The sequence below is a fragment of the Anabrus simplex genome, chromosome 9 (genome assembly GCF_040414725.1).
Source record: "Anabrus simplex isolate iqAnaSimp1 chromosome 9, ASM4041472v1, whole genome shotgun sequence".
In the NCBI taxonomy this organism is placed as follows: Eukaryota; Metazoa; Arthropoda; class Insecta; order Orthoptera; family Tettigoniidae; genus Anabrus; species Anabrus simplex.
In genome coordinates this window covers 67,080,213-67,098,368 of record NC_090273.1, presented here as the reverse complement: position 1 = coordinate 67,098,368, position 18,156 = coordinate 67,080,213, and the positions used below count along the sequence as shown (strand labels likewise).

Genomic DNA, 18,156 nt, shown 5'->3' with positions numbered 1-18,156 from the left:
AGCAAATATTTGTCGCGTGATATGGTAGCCTATATCTGGCTTAGGAACATAATCGTTTGAAATAGACTAACGTGATGCATATTTGTCTTGTGATAGCCCAGTTATGGATATGCAAAATATTGTGAAATTCCTTAATAATGAAGTCAAAATTAAAATCTGTCACAGAGTGGACTGACATAAGCACGCAGAGGTCGCGAATGTTGAAGCTCGCACCTTCAAGTTTCGTCTTGATCACTCAAGTTGATCAATGTTTCGTTCGATTCAAAATAGTGGCCAAAATTTTCTCGCAGTTGCACATGGTCGATTGTAACTTCCAGTTCATTGTCTATGAGTGTGACCAGAAAATAATGTTAAATAACCCACTGCTCCGAAATAGTGATCTACTAACATTTGTTTTGGAAAGAGTGTGATGTGCAATAATACTTCCATTTTTTGTTGGCCTCTGTACACAGGTTTTTATATTTGTTGCCTGGTGTTTTTTGTACCTTTCATTGTACTTGTTATTTTATAATCCCCACCGGAAAGATTTTCATATTTGTTCTCTCGTGTTTTTCCACATCTTTTAATACTTTCTTCTCATCTTTAGAAATGGTAGATAGGCCTATAGTTTTCACTGTACCCACGTATACACAACGTAAAATGCCCTCTTGTCAGTAAAACTCATATTTAGTGTTCCCATATCCTTGTTGGATAGCTTTTATTCGTATATTCATTAGTACGTTTTCTCGCTTAACACGTTCTTTTTCCTTATCCCCTGCAGAAACGTCTTAACGAGGTTTCACTGTATTTATGTCCGACTCGGCTGAATGGTCAGCGTACTGGTCTTCGGTTCAGAGGGTCCCGGGTTCGATTCCCGGCCGGGTCGAGGATTTTAACCTTAATTGGTTAATTCCAATGGCTTGGGGGCTGGGTGTGTGTGGCATATTCAACTATAGAAATCACCCTAGGTAGGGCCCTCATCTTCACAGACATGCAGGTCGCCTAATAGGCCGTCTACTAGAGAAAGACCTGCACCAGGCCTCTCTGGAGGCCATACGCCATTATATTATTACTGTATTTATATTTAATTAAAGATCAAGGTATACATCTAGTAGGTTGGTGTAATGTAGACATATACACCCCGCCCACCCCTGTATCCTATTTTTGCTTGTTTTGTTTTTGTAATGGTTCACAAGTCAACTTTTTGACTAATTTCAATAGCCTTTCTGACAATAATATGTTTGTAACAGAGCAAATAATGCAGACTATATTAAGCAGCTGGCTTCACGGAAGTTGGCTGTGCATTTGGGAGACGGTGGGTTCAAATCTCGCTGTCGGCAGCCCTGAAGATGGTTTTCTGTGGTTTCCCATTTTCACACCAGGCAAATGCTGGGGCTGTACCTTAATTAAGGCCAGGGCCACTTCCTTCCCATTCCTAGGCCTTTCCTGTCCCATTGTCGCCATAAGACCTATCTGTGTCGGTGTGACGTAGAGCAAAATAAAAGAGTATTAAAAAAAGATGGACAAGTAAACAGTCTTTAATGATATCAACTGTGCACCTGAGCATGGCAGTATATTGTGGAAGACACCAGTAATAAGAACAGGATAGAGGACCTTATTTTCAAGTCAAAATCTGTGGTCCACTCCAAGAAGGGCAAAAAGGGATTGACCTTGGGTGACCAAATTTATGTTATCATATTACAGCCCATTGAGAAAGGGTGTCAGGTGGTGGAGAAAGGTATTATTGAATTTCTGATAGGAACTGCAGTTGTAAATGTCTGGATTCTGCACTGCAAGCATAGTTCTGGGGGGAAAAAAAATTCCCCATCATTTCTCTCTGTTTAGCAGAATATTGGAATATCCTTAGGGCTTGGAGGTTGAAAACCTATCATTTGCCAAAAAATACCTATAACAAGACCTAAAAATGTCCAAAAATGACGTAAAAACTGACAAAAAAGACGTAAAAATTTGATGCATTCATTCATAATTTTAGTTTTAAATGCACATTTAATGAAGGAATATAATGTTTAATGTTTAATAATGTTTAATAATGCAAAAATTTTAGATTAAAATAATTTAAAAACAGGAATTCCATCTTTGTTGAAAAGAGAGTACTTGCAAAATTGAGAATGAAATATTTTTTCCACTTAGAATGAATTCAGCAAACCCGCAATAGACATCCTGGAGAAAGAAATTAAAATTAGTTGGAATCATATTTGGCTTAACCACATTAGGGTTACAGAAATTGGAATTCGGAAACCTTACCTCAGCTGGCCTTGCAGTATATCATAGTAGTCATCTCCAGGTTCTTAGGTGTAAAGGATCGTTGGTTTTCAGACAGCATGTTGCAAAACATCGAGAAACTTCTCTCCACATCAACGGATGTTAAAGGTTCATACTACCGAGCTCGATAGCTGCAGTCGCTTAAGTGCGGCCAGTATCCAGTAATCGGGAGATAGTGGGTTCGAACCCCACTGTCGGCAGCCCTGAAGATGGTTTTCAGTGGTTTCCCATTTTCACATCAGGCAAATGCTGGGGCTGTACCTTAATTAAGGCCACGGTCGCTTCCTTTTCATTCCTATGCCTTTCCCATCCCATCGTCACCATAAGACATATCTGTGTCGGTGCAACGTAAATTAAATAGAAGAAAAAAAAAAAAAAAAAAAAAAGGTTCATACTTGAAGCAAGTGAGATTTTCGTCTTCAAAAACAACTCGCATCAACATTTTCTCCTTTCAGTATTTCACTTATCTTACACGTAAGGCAAGGATGTGGTCTGTCACCGCTATTATTCTATGTCTGTTTAGAAGAAGCAATGAAAGAGTTTTCAGCCACCTCCACCCATGGAATAAAAATAAATAGCCAACTATACCAAACAATACGTTTTGCGGATGATATTGCCCTCAAAGCTGAAACTGAGAAAGAGATAGAGACTTCACTAAAGAAATTGAATGATCTACTAATACTAAAATATAACATGAATGTTAACAAAACAAAAACCCAGATAATGAAATATACTCTGGATGGTAAACAGGATGTTAATGTTTGGCTGAAAGGAGAAAAATTGACTCAAGTAAATCAGTTCAGTTATTTGGGAAGCATCATTACATCTGATGGGAGGTGTGAAAAGGACATCCATTCTCGAATAGCCCAGGCTAAAGAAGCTTTCAATAAAAAAAGAAGCCTGTTGACCTCCAAGGCAATATTCCTACCAGTAAGAAAGCATTTCATTAAGAGCTTCATTTGGAGCATTGCGAGCTATGGCTCTGAAACCTGGACCCTATTAAAGGCTGGTAAGAATAGATGCATTCAAAATGTGGTGCTGGCATCGAATGTTATGAATTCCCTGGACTCACAGGCTAACAAATGAAGAAGTTCTCAAGAGAGCTGAAGAAACCATCATTCTAGAGAAAATGATCACAAAAAGAAGATGTAGTTGTATAGGTCATTTACTCCAGCATTCATCATGGTGCACCACACTGCTTGAAGGGAAACTGGAAGGAAAGACTAGAAGAGGACGACGAAGAGCAGGGTTCCTCGATGGCATTAAAGGGCGACGTCCATATCAACTAAACAAGCAGCTGGCTCAGGATAGAAGGTCGTTGGACGAGGACAGTCATGCTACCCACTAACCATGAGGTTGAGGAGAACGAAAGCGTTTTTTTTTTTTTCCACCTGTAGTTTCATTCATTTCATTCAATTTCATTTCATTTTCTCTCTTATCAGATATATTTATTTGCTAGAGAAAATATATTTAAGAGGTGATGGATGAACTAATGATGATTCAAATCAAGAATGCACAGTAAAATGTAGTCGAAAGAAGGCGAAGTTGCAAAAAAGAGCTGTTGGGACAAAACAAGTTAAAAAATTGACCATTAAGTAAAAAAACTCCAAAAAAGGCAAAAAAAAAGACATGTAAAACACACTACTTTCTGGCCCACAATGACCCCATACATTATGTTGGGCCTCATCTTTGGACACTCAAGAAAAAGAAAGAAAAAAAGAAAGGATTTTTTCCTCAACTTCCGAGCCCTAATAATCATCAATACGGAAATAAAATTCATCAACTATGATTTCCCTCTGCGGTACTATGCCACATCTTGTACACCTCGAACAAGGAACATGGCACTCACGTTGGATGAAATAGAAGGACCTGCCGGTAAGATGTGGCAAAACTGCACAGTGTTCTACAGGACTATATTTACTCATCATGGAAAGAAAACTGTTAACTATAAAATGAGAAAGGTGGTGACTTTCTGTGCAGAGTGCCTAGGAGTGCCAGAAATGTGTATTGTGTGCTTCATTGAAAACACATTTTGAAAAAATGACTGTGAACATGTATAGCAGAATTCAACTGACTATGTAGCTCAGACAGATGTGCGTAGACCACTTTTCTCAACAGCTGACTGCAGTACAGAACAAACTAACAGTGTAGCACGAGACAGTATAACATGTAACTGGTAAATATGCTAACAACCTAACGATGTTGTATGACAAGGTGCACAGGTTTTATAATCTTCCCTGCATTCTTTACATTGCTACTGTATCACTACTAATTGTCTTGTCTGCTTATACAAAATCTGAGTTGTTAGCAATGTTCAAAACACATTTGAGTTAAAAGAAAAACCCAACAGATGTAACTATGCACTGGTTGCATAAACCATTTATTTATTTTTTATTTATTTATTCATGAAGCACAAGATACAGCTACACTGAGCAAATTTCACTTGCACTGTCAACAGACTATTTAACAAACGTAAACTTTCATAATAAAATATAACAAACATAACAAAATATAACAAGATCAGGTACACATCCTACTAATAACTGTCCAAATGGAAAACCATGAGAATGTCCATGTTCATAGCCAAGTCGTCGTGGGTCAAGATGACGGTATAATCCCTTCACATCAACTTATCTTTAAGATACTATTTACACACCTCTCGAGTACACTTTTATTTGATGCTATATCAAGCTCTTGTCTCCTATTAATGTTATTAAAGAGTGTTGGGAGGCGGATTAGGAAAGATCGTTGAAGTATTGAGTGCTGAGTGTGGGGAATGTGGAGAAGGTCTTTGGTTCTGGTGGAGCGGGAAGGAACGCGGAGAGAGAAGAGTGAGACAAGATGTTCCGAGCGGTAACGTCCATTTAAGATCTCGTGGAGGAAACTCAGGTCAGCTACCTGTCGCCTGATGTGCAGCGGTGACACATTAATTGCCATTAATATCTGCTGCGTAGACAGATTTCTGTGCTTGGGGTTTCTGTTCCTTACAATTGCAGCAAAGAAGGACACTGCTTTGTCTAACTGCTTAGTATTGGAGGGGGCGGCTGTTGTCCAAATCGGAGAGCAGTAGTTTAAGAGAGGTTGAACGATCGTGTGGAAGAAGTGACGAAGATCAATGGGGTCAGAAATTTCTGTGAAGCGATAGAGAATGCCTAGTAATTTCATGGCCTTGGTTGTATATGTTTTTATATGGGTCTTAAATTGTATTTTTGTATCAAATATTACACCTAAGTCAAGCTGTCGCGTAACCACGGTGATGGGCTTGTCGAGTAGGTAATATGATGTCGGTAGAGGAGATTTACGTAGTGTTATGGTCATGTGGCTGCATTTTTGTGGATTGGGGATAAGTTTCCAAGTACAGCACCAGTTCGAGAGGGCATTAAGTGAGGACTGTAGCAGAGCTGCATCTGCTGGATTCCTGATCTCCCTAAATATCTTGCAGTCGTCAGCAAAGAGTAGGGTATTCGCTATTTTGTTGAGTCCGGACGGCATATCGTCCATAAACAAAGAAAACAGCAAGGGGCCAAGAGTACTGCCTTGTGGGACACCGAAGGTGACTGGTAACCATGAGGATGAAGTGCCTGATATTACCACTCCCTGCCAACGGTTATGTAGGAAGCCAGCAAGAAGGGTCAAAAGACTGCCATGTATATTAAATCGTTCGGAGTGTTTATGGAGCAACAGAGTATGGTCTACAGAATCGAAAGCTTTCGAAATGTCTACGTAGCAGATATCCAGCTGTGATTTAGCTGCAATGGCGTGTGATGCAAAGCTATGCAGAGTGGCCAGGTTTGTTAGACAAGAGCCACCTGGTAGAAAACCATGCTGCTTGGTTGAGATATACGGCAAAGTGAATGCGAGGAGACGCTGGTGTACAGTTTTTTTCAAAGATAAAGGATAGTTTGGGGAGAACAGAGATTGGTCGGTAAGATGAAACATTAAATTTGTTGCCTGATTTGAGAAGTGGAACAATATTTGCCTGTTTCCAGATAATAGGAAAATAGCCCGCGGCAAAACATCTGTTAAATAATTTAGAGAGAGGGATGCAAAGAGTGCTGGCAGAGACAAAATTGATCTTGGTTCACGCTAAATTTTTTGTTGTATAAACGTTGATCTGAGATCAATTCGCACTGAACTAGGATTAACTTTGATTAGAGATATTTCAATGTAATTATTAAATTAATGTAGTAATGGTCCACCTTTCGATACTATAATATGCAATATTCTAACTTACATTAATTAGGGACTAGTTTCAGCCGGGGCTGGCCATCTTCAGCCTTAATGTAAAACATCTAATAACTAAACAAATGTACATGCACACAATTGACACAAATATATGAAACAAATATATACAAATTGACGCTAAAAACTGGGATGAAATTAAGAGTAAATTTGAAAATTACTAGGTTCTAACATCTTGAGTATGCTCATCATAGAGACTCTTTCATGTATTAATATACACAGATGTCAGTTCAAGGAGTTATTTTCTGTTTGAGATACAAGAACAGCTAATTGTGAACATAATATTACCTGTGTTGTTACAATAAATCATAAGAAAATACACAAGAGACTAACCTAATTCATTGTTACCTATAGTTGTTGTCCGTATATAAGCTACGAAGGGCGTACTATATTGTTTTACACTTTATTTTTTTCTACCCAAATGAAGTACATTACACATCAGTTATGCCCACCTTCTCAACATAATCTCCTTGTAACTGTGTGCACTTTTGCCATCGATGTATCGTTCTATCCAGACCTTCTTGAAACCATTCTTTCGGAGTTCTGCGTACCCATGCCTTGACACTTTTGCCATCGATGTGTCATTCTCTCCAGACCTTCTTGAAACCATTCTTTCGGAGTTCTGCAAAATCCGCAAAGGGTTCTTCATGTTCCCGACTTGGTGCCAAATCGGGAGAGTATGGTGGGTGTGGCAGCACCGTGAATCCCATTTGTTCAATGGCAGCGGTGGTTCCTCAGCTAGTGTGGGGCCGGGCATTGTCATGTTGCAGAAGCACACCTTTAGCCCATTTTCCTGGCCGCTTAGTTTGAATGGCACGACGTAAGTGCTTAAGGGTTGCCACATATGCTGCACTGTTAATCATGGCTCCAAATTCCAGCCAGTCAATGAGGATGATGCCCTTTGTGTCCCAGAACACTGTCGCCATTCACTTGCCAACTGATGGCACTGTTTGACATTTCTTTGGCAGTGGACTGCCCCTGTGCTTCCATTGCATCGATTGTTGTTTCGTTTGTGGTTCATGGTAATGGAGCCATGTCTCATTAGCAGTCACAAGCCTAGCCATGAAGTCGGCTGGATCTTGATCATGACGTTGCAAAAGTTCTCTGCGCACTTCCCCACACCTCTGCTTTTTGTGTGCAGACAAGAGTCTAGGCACCCACGTGGATAACACCTTCTCCAATTGTAAGTGGCCGTGCACGATCCGCTGCTGGGTGTTTCGGCTAATTCTTGTGGCTGCCTTCATTTCCATAAATGTGGTGCATTTGTTTCCTTGGATGGCCTGTTCGACCCGGGCAATGTTGATTGGTGTTGACACTGTCACAATCCTTCCAGAACTGGTTCCCTCATCCACTGATGTGCACCCTGTTTTCCAACCCTCCACCCAATTGTAAATTGTTTTCCTTGACAACACATGTTCTCGACAGACTGCCACCAAGCGCTGATGAATTTTTAGTGGTCACGCCTTCTTTCCATAGGAATCAAGTCGTATAGCACTTTCCCTGACGGTTGCTTTCCATGTTGTCTGCTCCTCCTACGCTGACAGTGTTGTTATGAAATGGCTGTGACAAGTGCATTCGTTGGCCCTTGGGCGTGTGTTGTAACCAAACGGTCGAACAAGACACTAGTTACACGTCACCACCTTCAGAAGTGAAATGTGAACCATACCCGGACATACAAAAAATAAAGTGTAAAACAATGTAGTACGCCCCTCATATATTACGCTACTTATAACGCAGTGAAACCTAATTCTACAACATAACCTCCATGAATTGCTTACGTTCATGTCTTACAGATGTCTGATTACTGGGATATAGAGGGTTTTTCAACTAAGTTGTCCATCTCAAATAACATATAGACCGTTCAATATAGAATGGTGTCAATATCCTCTGAGATATTGCTATTAACTTTATTTTTAAAATGTAACTGCACTGTTTTCTACACCTAGCCTTTAATCTATAAACATTACAAATTCAGCACTGTGATTATTCCATAAATTGATCCAAGTACTTCTCGAGAAAATGTAATGTATTCAAACTTGCTTCATTTGCCAGCTGGGGACTACCATGTTTGATTCGGATTCGTGCTACGTATGAAACATGAGCTAGCTATTGACATGCAGAGTTGCTTCACCTTTTCCTGACAACTACGTATTCACTCTGCTGTGCTCAAAAGCACTGTGACCAAATTTATTATTTAAAACCTCTTTAATATCACCATAGGTAACAGGTACCGTAAAGGAAAAACGGACGTGCGACGGTCTCTATGTGACAACATTTTTATCCTGACGTGATAGTAAAGCTCAATGCAACGTGTATTATCCAACGGGCAAAGCAATTTCGTATTTTATTTATTGACAGTCACAGCCAGGTCAATCCCACTGTTTAAGTATTATCCAACGGGCAAAGCTATTTTGTATTTCATTTGTTTTGCGGTGTTGCAATGTCTACTTTTCTGAACTTCGATTACATTTGAACTACACATGTGTAAACCAAGTTCAGTTTTGTACAACGCGACAAAGTCATAATCTCGATTCATTTTCAGAACTAGGTTCTAAATTGATCTCTGGTCAGATGTCTTTATGCAACCAAGCCTAAAACTCTGATCTGGACCTTCACTCAAGCAAAAGATGATAATTAGCAGAGAAATTTAAATATCTGGGAGAGTGGATAGTTGACAACCTGTCAGCAAAAGAGAGGCTTATATTGAGAATCATCAAGATGAACTTAGCATACAAACTAACTATGAGTACCTACAACAAGAAGATCTTGATTGGTGTAAAACAGACATTACCAGACAGCAATCCGTCCAGAAGCCTTGTATGCAGCTGAATCATTGAACCTGACAAAATTAGGATAGGTCAAAGAGTTGGAAACTGGTGGAGAGAAAGATTATGAGGAAGATACTGGAACCCCAAAGAACAGAGGACAGATCATATTGAAAGAAATGAACCTAGAATTGTACCTCAGGCCAGGAAAGATCTCAGGCACCATCCAGAAGAGTAGAATAACATATTGAGCGAGTTGGCTGCATAGTTAGTGTCACACAGCTGGGAGCTTACATTCAGGAGATGGCGGGTTCGAATCCTGTCTTCGGCAGCCCTGAAGATGGTTTTCCACACTTTCATATTTTAACACCAGGCAAATGCTGGGGGCTGTACCTTAATAAGGTCACAGCTGCTACCTTCCCAGTCCTAACATTTTTCCATCCTTGCATCCTTTGATGTGTTAGTGCAACGTTAAACCATTAACAAAATTAAAGTAAAAGGAGAGCCATGTTGTTTGGACACATCTACAGAATGGATCTGTGAAGACTGACCAACCCCTTAGTTAGGTGCAATGAATGACAGGGAAGCTTGCAGGTTGAGACTTGAGAACACCAAAAGTTTCCAAGAAAATGTTAGATCCCGGATCCAAGCATCATGGACAGATGAGAGCAGGAGATTGCAGAGTGAATGAAGGAGTACTGGGTGAGGATCAAAGCTCAGAATCAGCTAAAATCAAATTAACACGGTCCACAGTTGGCAAAACGTACAGATATTATAATTATGGTCATCAGTGTAAGTTGCTGTTGCTTCAAGAGCACTCCAATAATGTGACACAAGCTTATGGACAAGTAATAATGATGATGATAATTTTTACACCAAGCAGTGAATCCAAGTTAGTTCTCTCGTCTGCTTCTGCTTCCAAACTGGATCCATTGAATGCGAGAGAGATGATTGTCTTGTCCATACATTCATCCACTATTCCTTCCTTTCTCCAATACCATTGTGTCTCCTTTCTTACATAGTTAACTGCACTTGCCCAGTTCTCAGGAATAACCCGCTCAGTGCCCTCCCTAGTCAGTTCTTTGTGCCTCAGTCTCGGAAAATTTCTTGTTATTTTGGGCAACGTGATCCTTTACTTGCACCCAGATGAGCACTGTTCACTGTGCATATTTCTCGTACTGGAACCCCAGAGCTAGCAAGCTGAGGCAGAAAGAAGATTCACCACCCTGAAAAAATTCTGCTTTTTGGAAAATGAAATGGACATTTTAAGCGTAGAATGTTCTTTGTGCTTATAATAATAAATATGTGGCGAATGGCATCTTTTTGGGAAATTATCAATGTTAATGACAGTTTATGGAATTGTCTCACTTTTTAATACAATTCTTTAGAAGAATGTCCTGGTTCATGGCTAAATGGTTAGCATGCTGGCCTTTGGTCACAGGGGCCCGGGTTCAATTCTCGGCACAGTCAGAAATTTGAATCATAATTAGTTAATTCCACTGTGTTGTCTTCATCATAATTGCATCCTCATCACGATACACAGGTTGCCTGCAGGCGTTAAATCAAAAGACCTGCATCTGGCAAGCCAAACTTGTCCTCAAACACTCCTGGCACTAAAAAAAGCCATACGCCCTTTATTTTCAAAGAATATATTTGTATTGGCCTACCTGTTCAATACAATGTTGATACAAGCCACTTAAAATGAATGGTGTGTACACTCATAAAATTAATACAACTAGGTCATCTTCAGCTAGTATACATGAAAAAAAGACATGAAATTAACCCTATTTTCAACCTTAACAAATCAAAACCCAGGAAAAAAAACATAATAAAAATAAATTCATCCAACTAACTAATAAGGAATTGCATCTTTATGTACAACTTCATACTCATGTTCCATATTGATGCCCACATTTTACCATATACTGTGTATGACAAAAGGTCCAACGAATAACCAAGAAACAACTCCTCCAGCCAGGCATATTTTATAATTATCATTGGACTGTGGCTATAATGGTCTTCTATCAAGACTGTGAAAAACAATGCATGATGTTTTAAAAAACTTTCAATGTGTCAACACTAAACTTTTCCATTAATCATGTTTCTTTCTCCACATATTTCAGTTCAGAAATTTTAAGATGTCTTTATTTCATTTTGTAATGTTAAAATTTGTATAGCTTCTGACTCGAGTAAAATAAAATATATAGTTGTTGAAGATAGCATAAAAGGTTGAAACGTCCTTGTTTTATGACTGTACATACCATTTGGTTTTAAGTGGCTTCTATCAATATTGTATTGAACAAGTGGACCAATACAAATACAGTGAAACCTCATTAAGACGTTTCTGCAGGGTACAAGGAAAATGAACATATTAAGCGAGAAAATGTACTAATGTACTAATGAAAATATGAATAAAAGCTATCCAACAAGGATATGGAAACACTAGATACGATTTTTTCGACATGAGGGCATTTTACGTTGTGTATCTGCGAGTGTAGTGAAAACTATAGGCCTATCTACCATTCTAAAGATGAGAGGGAAGTATTAACAAGTGTGAAAAACACAAGAGAACAAATATGAAAATACTGAAAGGTGGTTAAAAAAAAAATCAGACAAAAGACAACAAATATGAAAACATGTGCACGAGGGCCAACAAAAATATCAAAGTATTATTGCAGATCACACTCTTTCTAAAACAGTGGGTTATTAAACATTATTTCTGGCCACACTCTTAGACAATGAATTGGAGGTTACACTCGACCATATGCAGCTGCCAGGAATGACTTTGGCCGCCATTTTGAATCAAACAAAACTTCGACCAACTTGAGTGATCAAGTCGAAACTCGAAGGTGCGAGTTTTAACATTCGCGACCTCCGCGCGCTTACGCCAATCCACTTTCTGCCAGATTTTAATTTTGTCTTCATTATTAGGAATTTCACAACATTTTCTGAATCCATAACTAGGCTATCACAAGACCAATATGCACCACGCTAGTCATTTTCACACGATTATGTTTCTAATCCAGACATAGGCTACCGGTACTGTATCACACAACAAATATTCGCTACACTTCACTGTACCACTCAACACAAAATAAATTTCTAGCTACTGAATGGAATGCGAAATACAACCACAAACGGGCTCACTATGCTATTCAGCAATCTTGCTGCTAACTGGCAAGCAAAACTGAACATTTGTGAGGCTAACGGCTTGCTCCCCGAAAGTGCAACTTATCCTGTGAAGTTCAGGAAGGCCGTTTCCCGTAATCACGCAACTGTAACAACGATTCTTAACCGAGTTGGAAATTGTGTTTCTTTCACAAGGGATGACAAATAACAGTAACATTTTCAGCGCTAGGACAAACGTGATAGTACTAAGCGGTAATAGCAAAAAATTGTGATGCAATAAGTGAGGAATTTTTATGTAGATTTAATACTGTACTATGAGAATCGGGACTTTGAATTTACGATGTGCTAAGCGGGAAATCGTGTTAATGAGGAATGCACTAACGAGGTTTCACCGTATGTTCTTCTAACAAATTGTATCAAATATTCTTAAGTCAATATGATTCATCCCTTGTAATAGTATTTCACTTTCCCTCGAGTTTCCAGCAGTCCACAATAAGGCCCAACTTCTTCTTCTTCTTCTTCTTCTTCTTCTTCTTCTTCTTCTTCTTCTTCTTCTTCTTCTTCTTCTTCTTCTTCTTCTTCTTCTTCTTCTTCTTCTTCTCATTCGTGTTGCCTATATTTATGACTGTATTCATACTTATTTTAAGAAGAGCTGCCCAGCTCAAAGTACACTCAAAGGGCACATACCATTTCTCGTGCTCGACCATGAATTGCTTTTCCTTGCCCGACCTTTGCTGTCTTTTTCTTTGGGTAATGGATTCGAGGCCACCCTATTTGATGTGGTTCTGACGTGCAGAGTTAGGTAATAATCGGTCACACTGTGTACCAAAATGATGACAATTTTAAAACTAACCACTTATTATTATGCTGTCTGGCTCCTTGGCTGAATGATCAGTGTAGTGGCTTTCAGTTCAGAGGGCCCCGGGGTTGATTTCCGGCCTGGTCTGAGATTGTAACCGTAAATGGTTAAATCCCTTCGCTCGGGTACTAAATGTTTGTGCTGTCCTCAACATCCCTGCAACTCATACACCACACATAACTCTGTCCTTCATCACACTTACACGTAGTTTCCCCTATACACAGCAGAGGCCGCCGTCTGCCCTCGTCGGAGCATCTCCCTTACCAGGGCCGCACCAGGCTAGCTATAGCTACACAACATTGTTATTGTGCTGTTCTCGATCAAGTCCGCTCACCTTTATCTACCTCTTGTTTTCGTTCAGTCTTAACCTCCATCATCTACTTCAGTATCCTTCCCTCTTCCATCCTCTTAATATGTCCAAACCACCTCAGTTTATTTCTGTCCATTCTGTCAGAGAGCTTTTCTGCTTTGATGTCTTCATTTCTTACACTGCCCTTTCTTGTCTTTCTTATCATACTACTTAAAAATCTTGCTCACTAGCCTGCATTTTATCTCCCATCTTTTCGTTATTATCCAGGGCTCTGATAGAGATGTCAGTGCGGGGCAATAATTCATCTTATATATCACCTTGGTACTTCCTTCTTCCAGACCAAGTTCCTCACACTCTGGTAAAATGCATTTCCTACTTGTATCCTTTTAATGATCTCCATGTTCATCCCTGCATCAGTTTGCTTCCCAACTACTTGAAGCTTCCTATAATTTTAAGGTCTTCTCCCTCAATCCGCTGCTGACCTTTGGGAGTGCAGACCCTTCTGATTGCAGAACGTCTTTGGAGTAATGTCTGGAGACCACATTTCTTCTGGACCATGGCCTACAAGCTTGTACATAGAAGCATTGTTTTGCTTTCCTCTATGTGTATTGTCATTCCATATTGACCAGTATACTCACTCATTATGTCTTGTTGACCTTGTACTTCCTCTCTGTTTGCTCCCCACACCACAGTGGCTGCAAACCTCACCTTCAGCTCTTTGTCATATTTTTCCTTTCTCCCTTCACCCATTTTATAGTCTCTCTAAAATGTAAATTGTTGTGTTATTTGTATTTACAGATATCATAGATATCGGCATGGTGGCAAACAAATGGTCTGAGGAGCTACTTGAACTTCACAGTGCAAAGAAGCCAAAGTTGGAATCACAAGATATTAAAACCACGAAACCAAGTCCAGATCACATGTTGAGACTGAAGGGGGAGAACACTGAAGTGAGAGCTTTCTTCAAGGAGGCTAAGCTGAAGTTAGCAGAAATGGAGGCTAAAATAAAAGAGAATGAAATTGCTTTGAAGAACGATCTTGTTTTATTTAATATGTTACCAGGAAGGTAGGTGGTTTTGGTTACCCTTATTCTGAGTTTGTTGGTGTAGAGTTCCCTATGTTTATATCACATAATTTAAGAAAATATATATACTTGTATTAACTTGTGAAACAGAACTATTTCTGGTGAGATACAAAGCTTAGGCTGTATCTACTTGTTACTTTCATTGACCTACCTCAGTCTCATACTTAGCTTTGACAATATCAAAGTGACTGAGGTATGAGCAATGCTAATAACACCATTCCTTATACAGCCAGTTGCTGTAATGAATGGTGTGAAAGTGTTGCTCATACAATCACTTAGTGTATCCATTTAACCATATTCAACAAATTACATATGGAATTAGCAGCAGGGTTAAAGCAATTGCAACCTTCTACATTTTCTTTTTTCCAACTATAGGGTCATCATTTTATTCAGGCCCGCTTGCAGTTGCACTGTGACTTCGAGCATGCACCACGCCCTGTACGAGGGCTGACGTTCACACATTCTTGTGCATCAACATAAAAGGGGCGAATGGACAAGAGTACCTTACCTTTCAAAGAAGATGCTGGAAATGTTCTTCTTGTGCTACGAGACCAGTATTGTAGTGTCTTAACAAATTTTCATTAATTTGTTGCAACTCTTCTTTTGAGATATTGACTGTTTTTTTCCTTACAACTGAACTGCACCTCAGGCCTTCTGTTGAGCATTGAAGTCCCACAGGCACAGACAGCTTGCGCACCCATTAATGAATAGCAATCAGCTCAGAATGCAAGGTCGGTCAGGTGCAAGGAAATAGAGAAGCGGCCCTCCGAAAGGACTGGAGTTTCGACAGGTGAGTGGTTAGTGCCTGAGGCCATGATGCAGCTGCAAGCAGGCTTGAATAAAATTAACACCTTGTATTGTGGGACAAAAGCTTCCCCAAAAAGCGAAAGTGTCACTTTAGAAGACTTATTTGCTACCCATTCTAACGTATGGATTGAAAGCTGGAATCCTGGCTAGTAGGGACAACAATCAACTATGTTACAAGCAATAGAAATGTAGTTCCTTAAGTTGAGCATACGGAAGAGACAGAATAGGAAACAAACCAGTCTGGCTTGAATTAGGGCCATAAGCGAGTGCGTTTGATATATAAGAAAAATCATGACTGAAATGATTTGGCTACATTATGAGATGGAATCACCAATGCTTACTTTGCAAGAAAGATTAGCTGGAAAAGGACTGCGAGACAGACCTAGTGATGGCTGGATGAAGCAGATAAAATAAAGATCTGACAAGGAGGGCCCAAAATGGGAAAAGAAACTGGAAGAAATGTAGTGGCAAGACAGAAGTTTATGGAGAAGGCTTATTCATTTCCACACCTGGTCTCCTGGAGTGGAAAATCAACAACAATGACGATGATTTGTAATTACAGTTTGACATTTCATGCATCAGTTTAAAGAATCATACGTGTTACATTTTTGGAAAATATTCTGAAATAGTAAAAATGACGTACTGTGGCGAGGAGGTTCTCTCGCTGGCAAAACACATCTCTAGCTCTGCACATACCCAGAGGTTGTCATGTGAACTTTTAATTTATTAGTTGCAGCTGTTTGACTTTTGTAAGTCATCATGCAAACGTTTTATTATAAAATGAAATGCTTTTTTGGTATTTCAGTAGATTTTCAGGATGTGGAAAATTCTGAAGCAGTCAGGAATGAGCTAATCCACAAGAAATTTATGGGCCTCAGAGTTGTCTTCGTACCTTTTTTCCCCTCCCCCCATTTCCACTGTTCATTTGTTGGATTTTTTTACTCGAATCCAACCTTACAACATCGCATTCATTCATACATACATACATACATTATCATTATAGACTGTTATGCCTTTCAGTGTTCAGTCTGCAAGCCTCTGTGAATTTACTAAACGTCACCACAATCCTCGATTTGCAACTAGTGTTGTGGCCTCATTTAATTCTATACCTCTTATCTTTAAATCATTAGAAACGGAGTCTAACCATCGTCGTCTTGGTCTATCTCTACTTCTCTTACCCTGCATAACAGAGTCCATTATTCTCCTAGGTAATCTATCCTCCTCCATTCTCCTCACATGACCCCACTACCAAAGCCTGTTTATGCGTACAGCTTCATCCATCGAGTTCATTCCTAAATTAGCCTTTATCTCCTCATTCTGAGTACCATCCTGCCATTGTTCCCACCTGTTTGTAGCAGCAATCATTCTTGCTACTTTCATGTCTGTTACTTCTAACTTATGAATAAGATATCCTGAATCCACCCAGCTTTCGCTCCTGTAAAGCAAAGTTGGTCTGAAAACAGACCGATGTAAAGATAGTTTCGTCCAGGAGCTGACTTCCTTCTTACAGAATACTGTTGATCGCAACTACGAGCTCACTGCATTAGCTTTACTACACCTTGATTCAATCTCACTTACTATATTACCATCCTGAGAGAACACACAACCTAAATACTTGAAATTATTGACCTGTTCTAGCTTTGTATCACCAATCTGACATTCAGTTCTGTTCAATTTCTTACCTACTGACATCAATTTAGTCTTCGAGAGGCTAATTTTCATACCTTCGTCGCCATAAGACCTATCTGTGTCGGTGCGACGTAAAGCCCCTAGCAAAAAAAAAATTTCATACCATACTCATTGCACCTCTTTTCAAGTTCCAGGATATTAGACTGCAGGCTTTCAGCACAATCTGCCATTAAGACCAAGTCGTCAGCATAGGCCAGACTGCTTACTATATTTCCACCTAACTGAATCCCTCCCTGCCATTTTATATCTTTCAGCAGATGATCCATGTAAACTACGAACAGCAAAGGTGAAAGATTGCAGCCTTGTCTAACCCCTGTAAGTACCCTGAACCAAGAACTCATTCAACCACCAATTCTCACTGAAGCCCAATTGTCAACATAAATGCCTTTGATTGATTTTAATAATCTACCTTTAATTTCATAGTCTCCCAGTATAGCGAACATCTTTTTCCTCGGTACCCTGTCATATGCTTTCTCTAGATGAAGGCTTCCCAACCTGGGGGGGTGTGCCCCCCTAGGTGGGCATGGGGCTTTATCGGGGGGGGATGTGAAGTGATTTTAACTTGAATATTACAATTTTGTGTAATAAACATTTTTCAAATCTCTCCAAGTGATTGTCGCGCCAAGTCAGTCGTTCAAAAGCACTGGTAATTGTCATCTGTAGGCACAAACCTCTGCAGAGCCATGAGGGTGGAGGTGAAATAAGGAATTTGCTGTGTTGTGAGGAGCGAAATGTAGCCTGAGAGCAGGTGCGTAAACAAGAGCACTCAACGCACGTTTAATAGCACACTTTGTGGACCTTCTTGCGTGAAAGTAAACTATGACCATACGCGACATGTTTCAACTCATCAACGATGTAGTAGTTGCTCTCATTTTCCAATATTATTGTTACATACTGTACAAGGTTTTTCTCATAAACAAAATATATTACATGAAGGAGGTAATCGTATAAATGTCGATATTATATCAAATTGATCTAGTAGCGAGAACAACAGGAGATAAGGCAATAA

The 18,156-nt window shown here is 39.6% G+C and overlaps 1 protein-coding gene across 1 annotated transcript in view; it reads left to right on the top strand.

The window, feature by feature from the left end:
- The window catches only part of xmas (RRM_XMAS2 and SAC3_GANP domain-containing protein xmas), a 224,530-nt gene that overhangs the window by 184,591 nt on the left and 21,783 nt on the right, over positions 1-18,156 (top strand). The window contains exon 24 of the mRNA XM_067154007.2: positions 14,366-14,633. Coding sequence (XP_067010108.2) covers positions 14,366-14,633 — 268 coding nt within the window. The remainder of the gene's footprint in view (positions 1-14,365; positions 14,634-18,156) is intronic.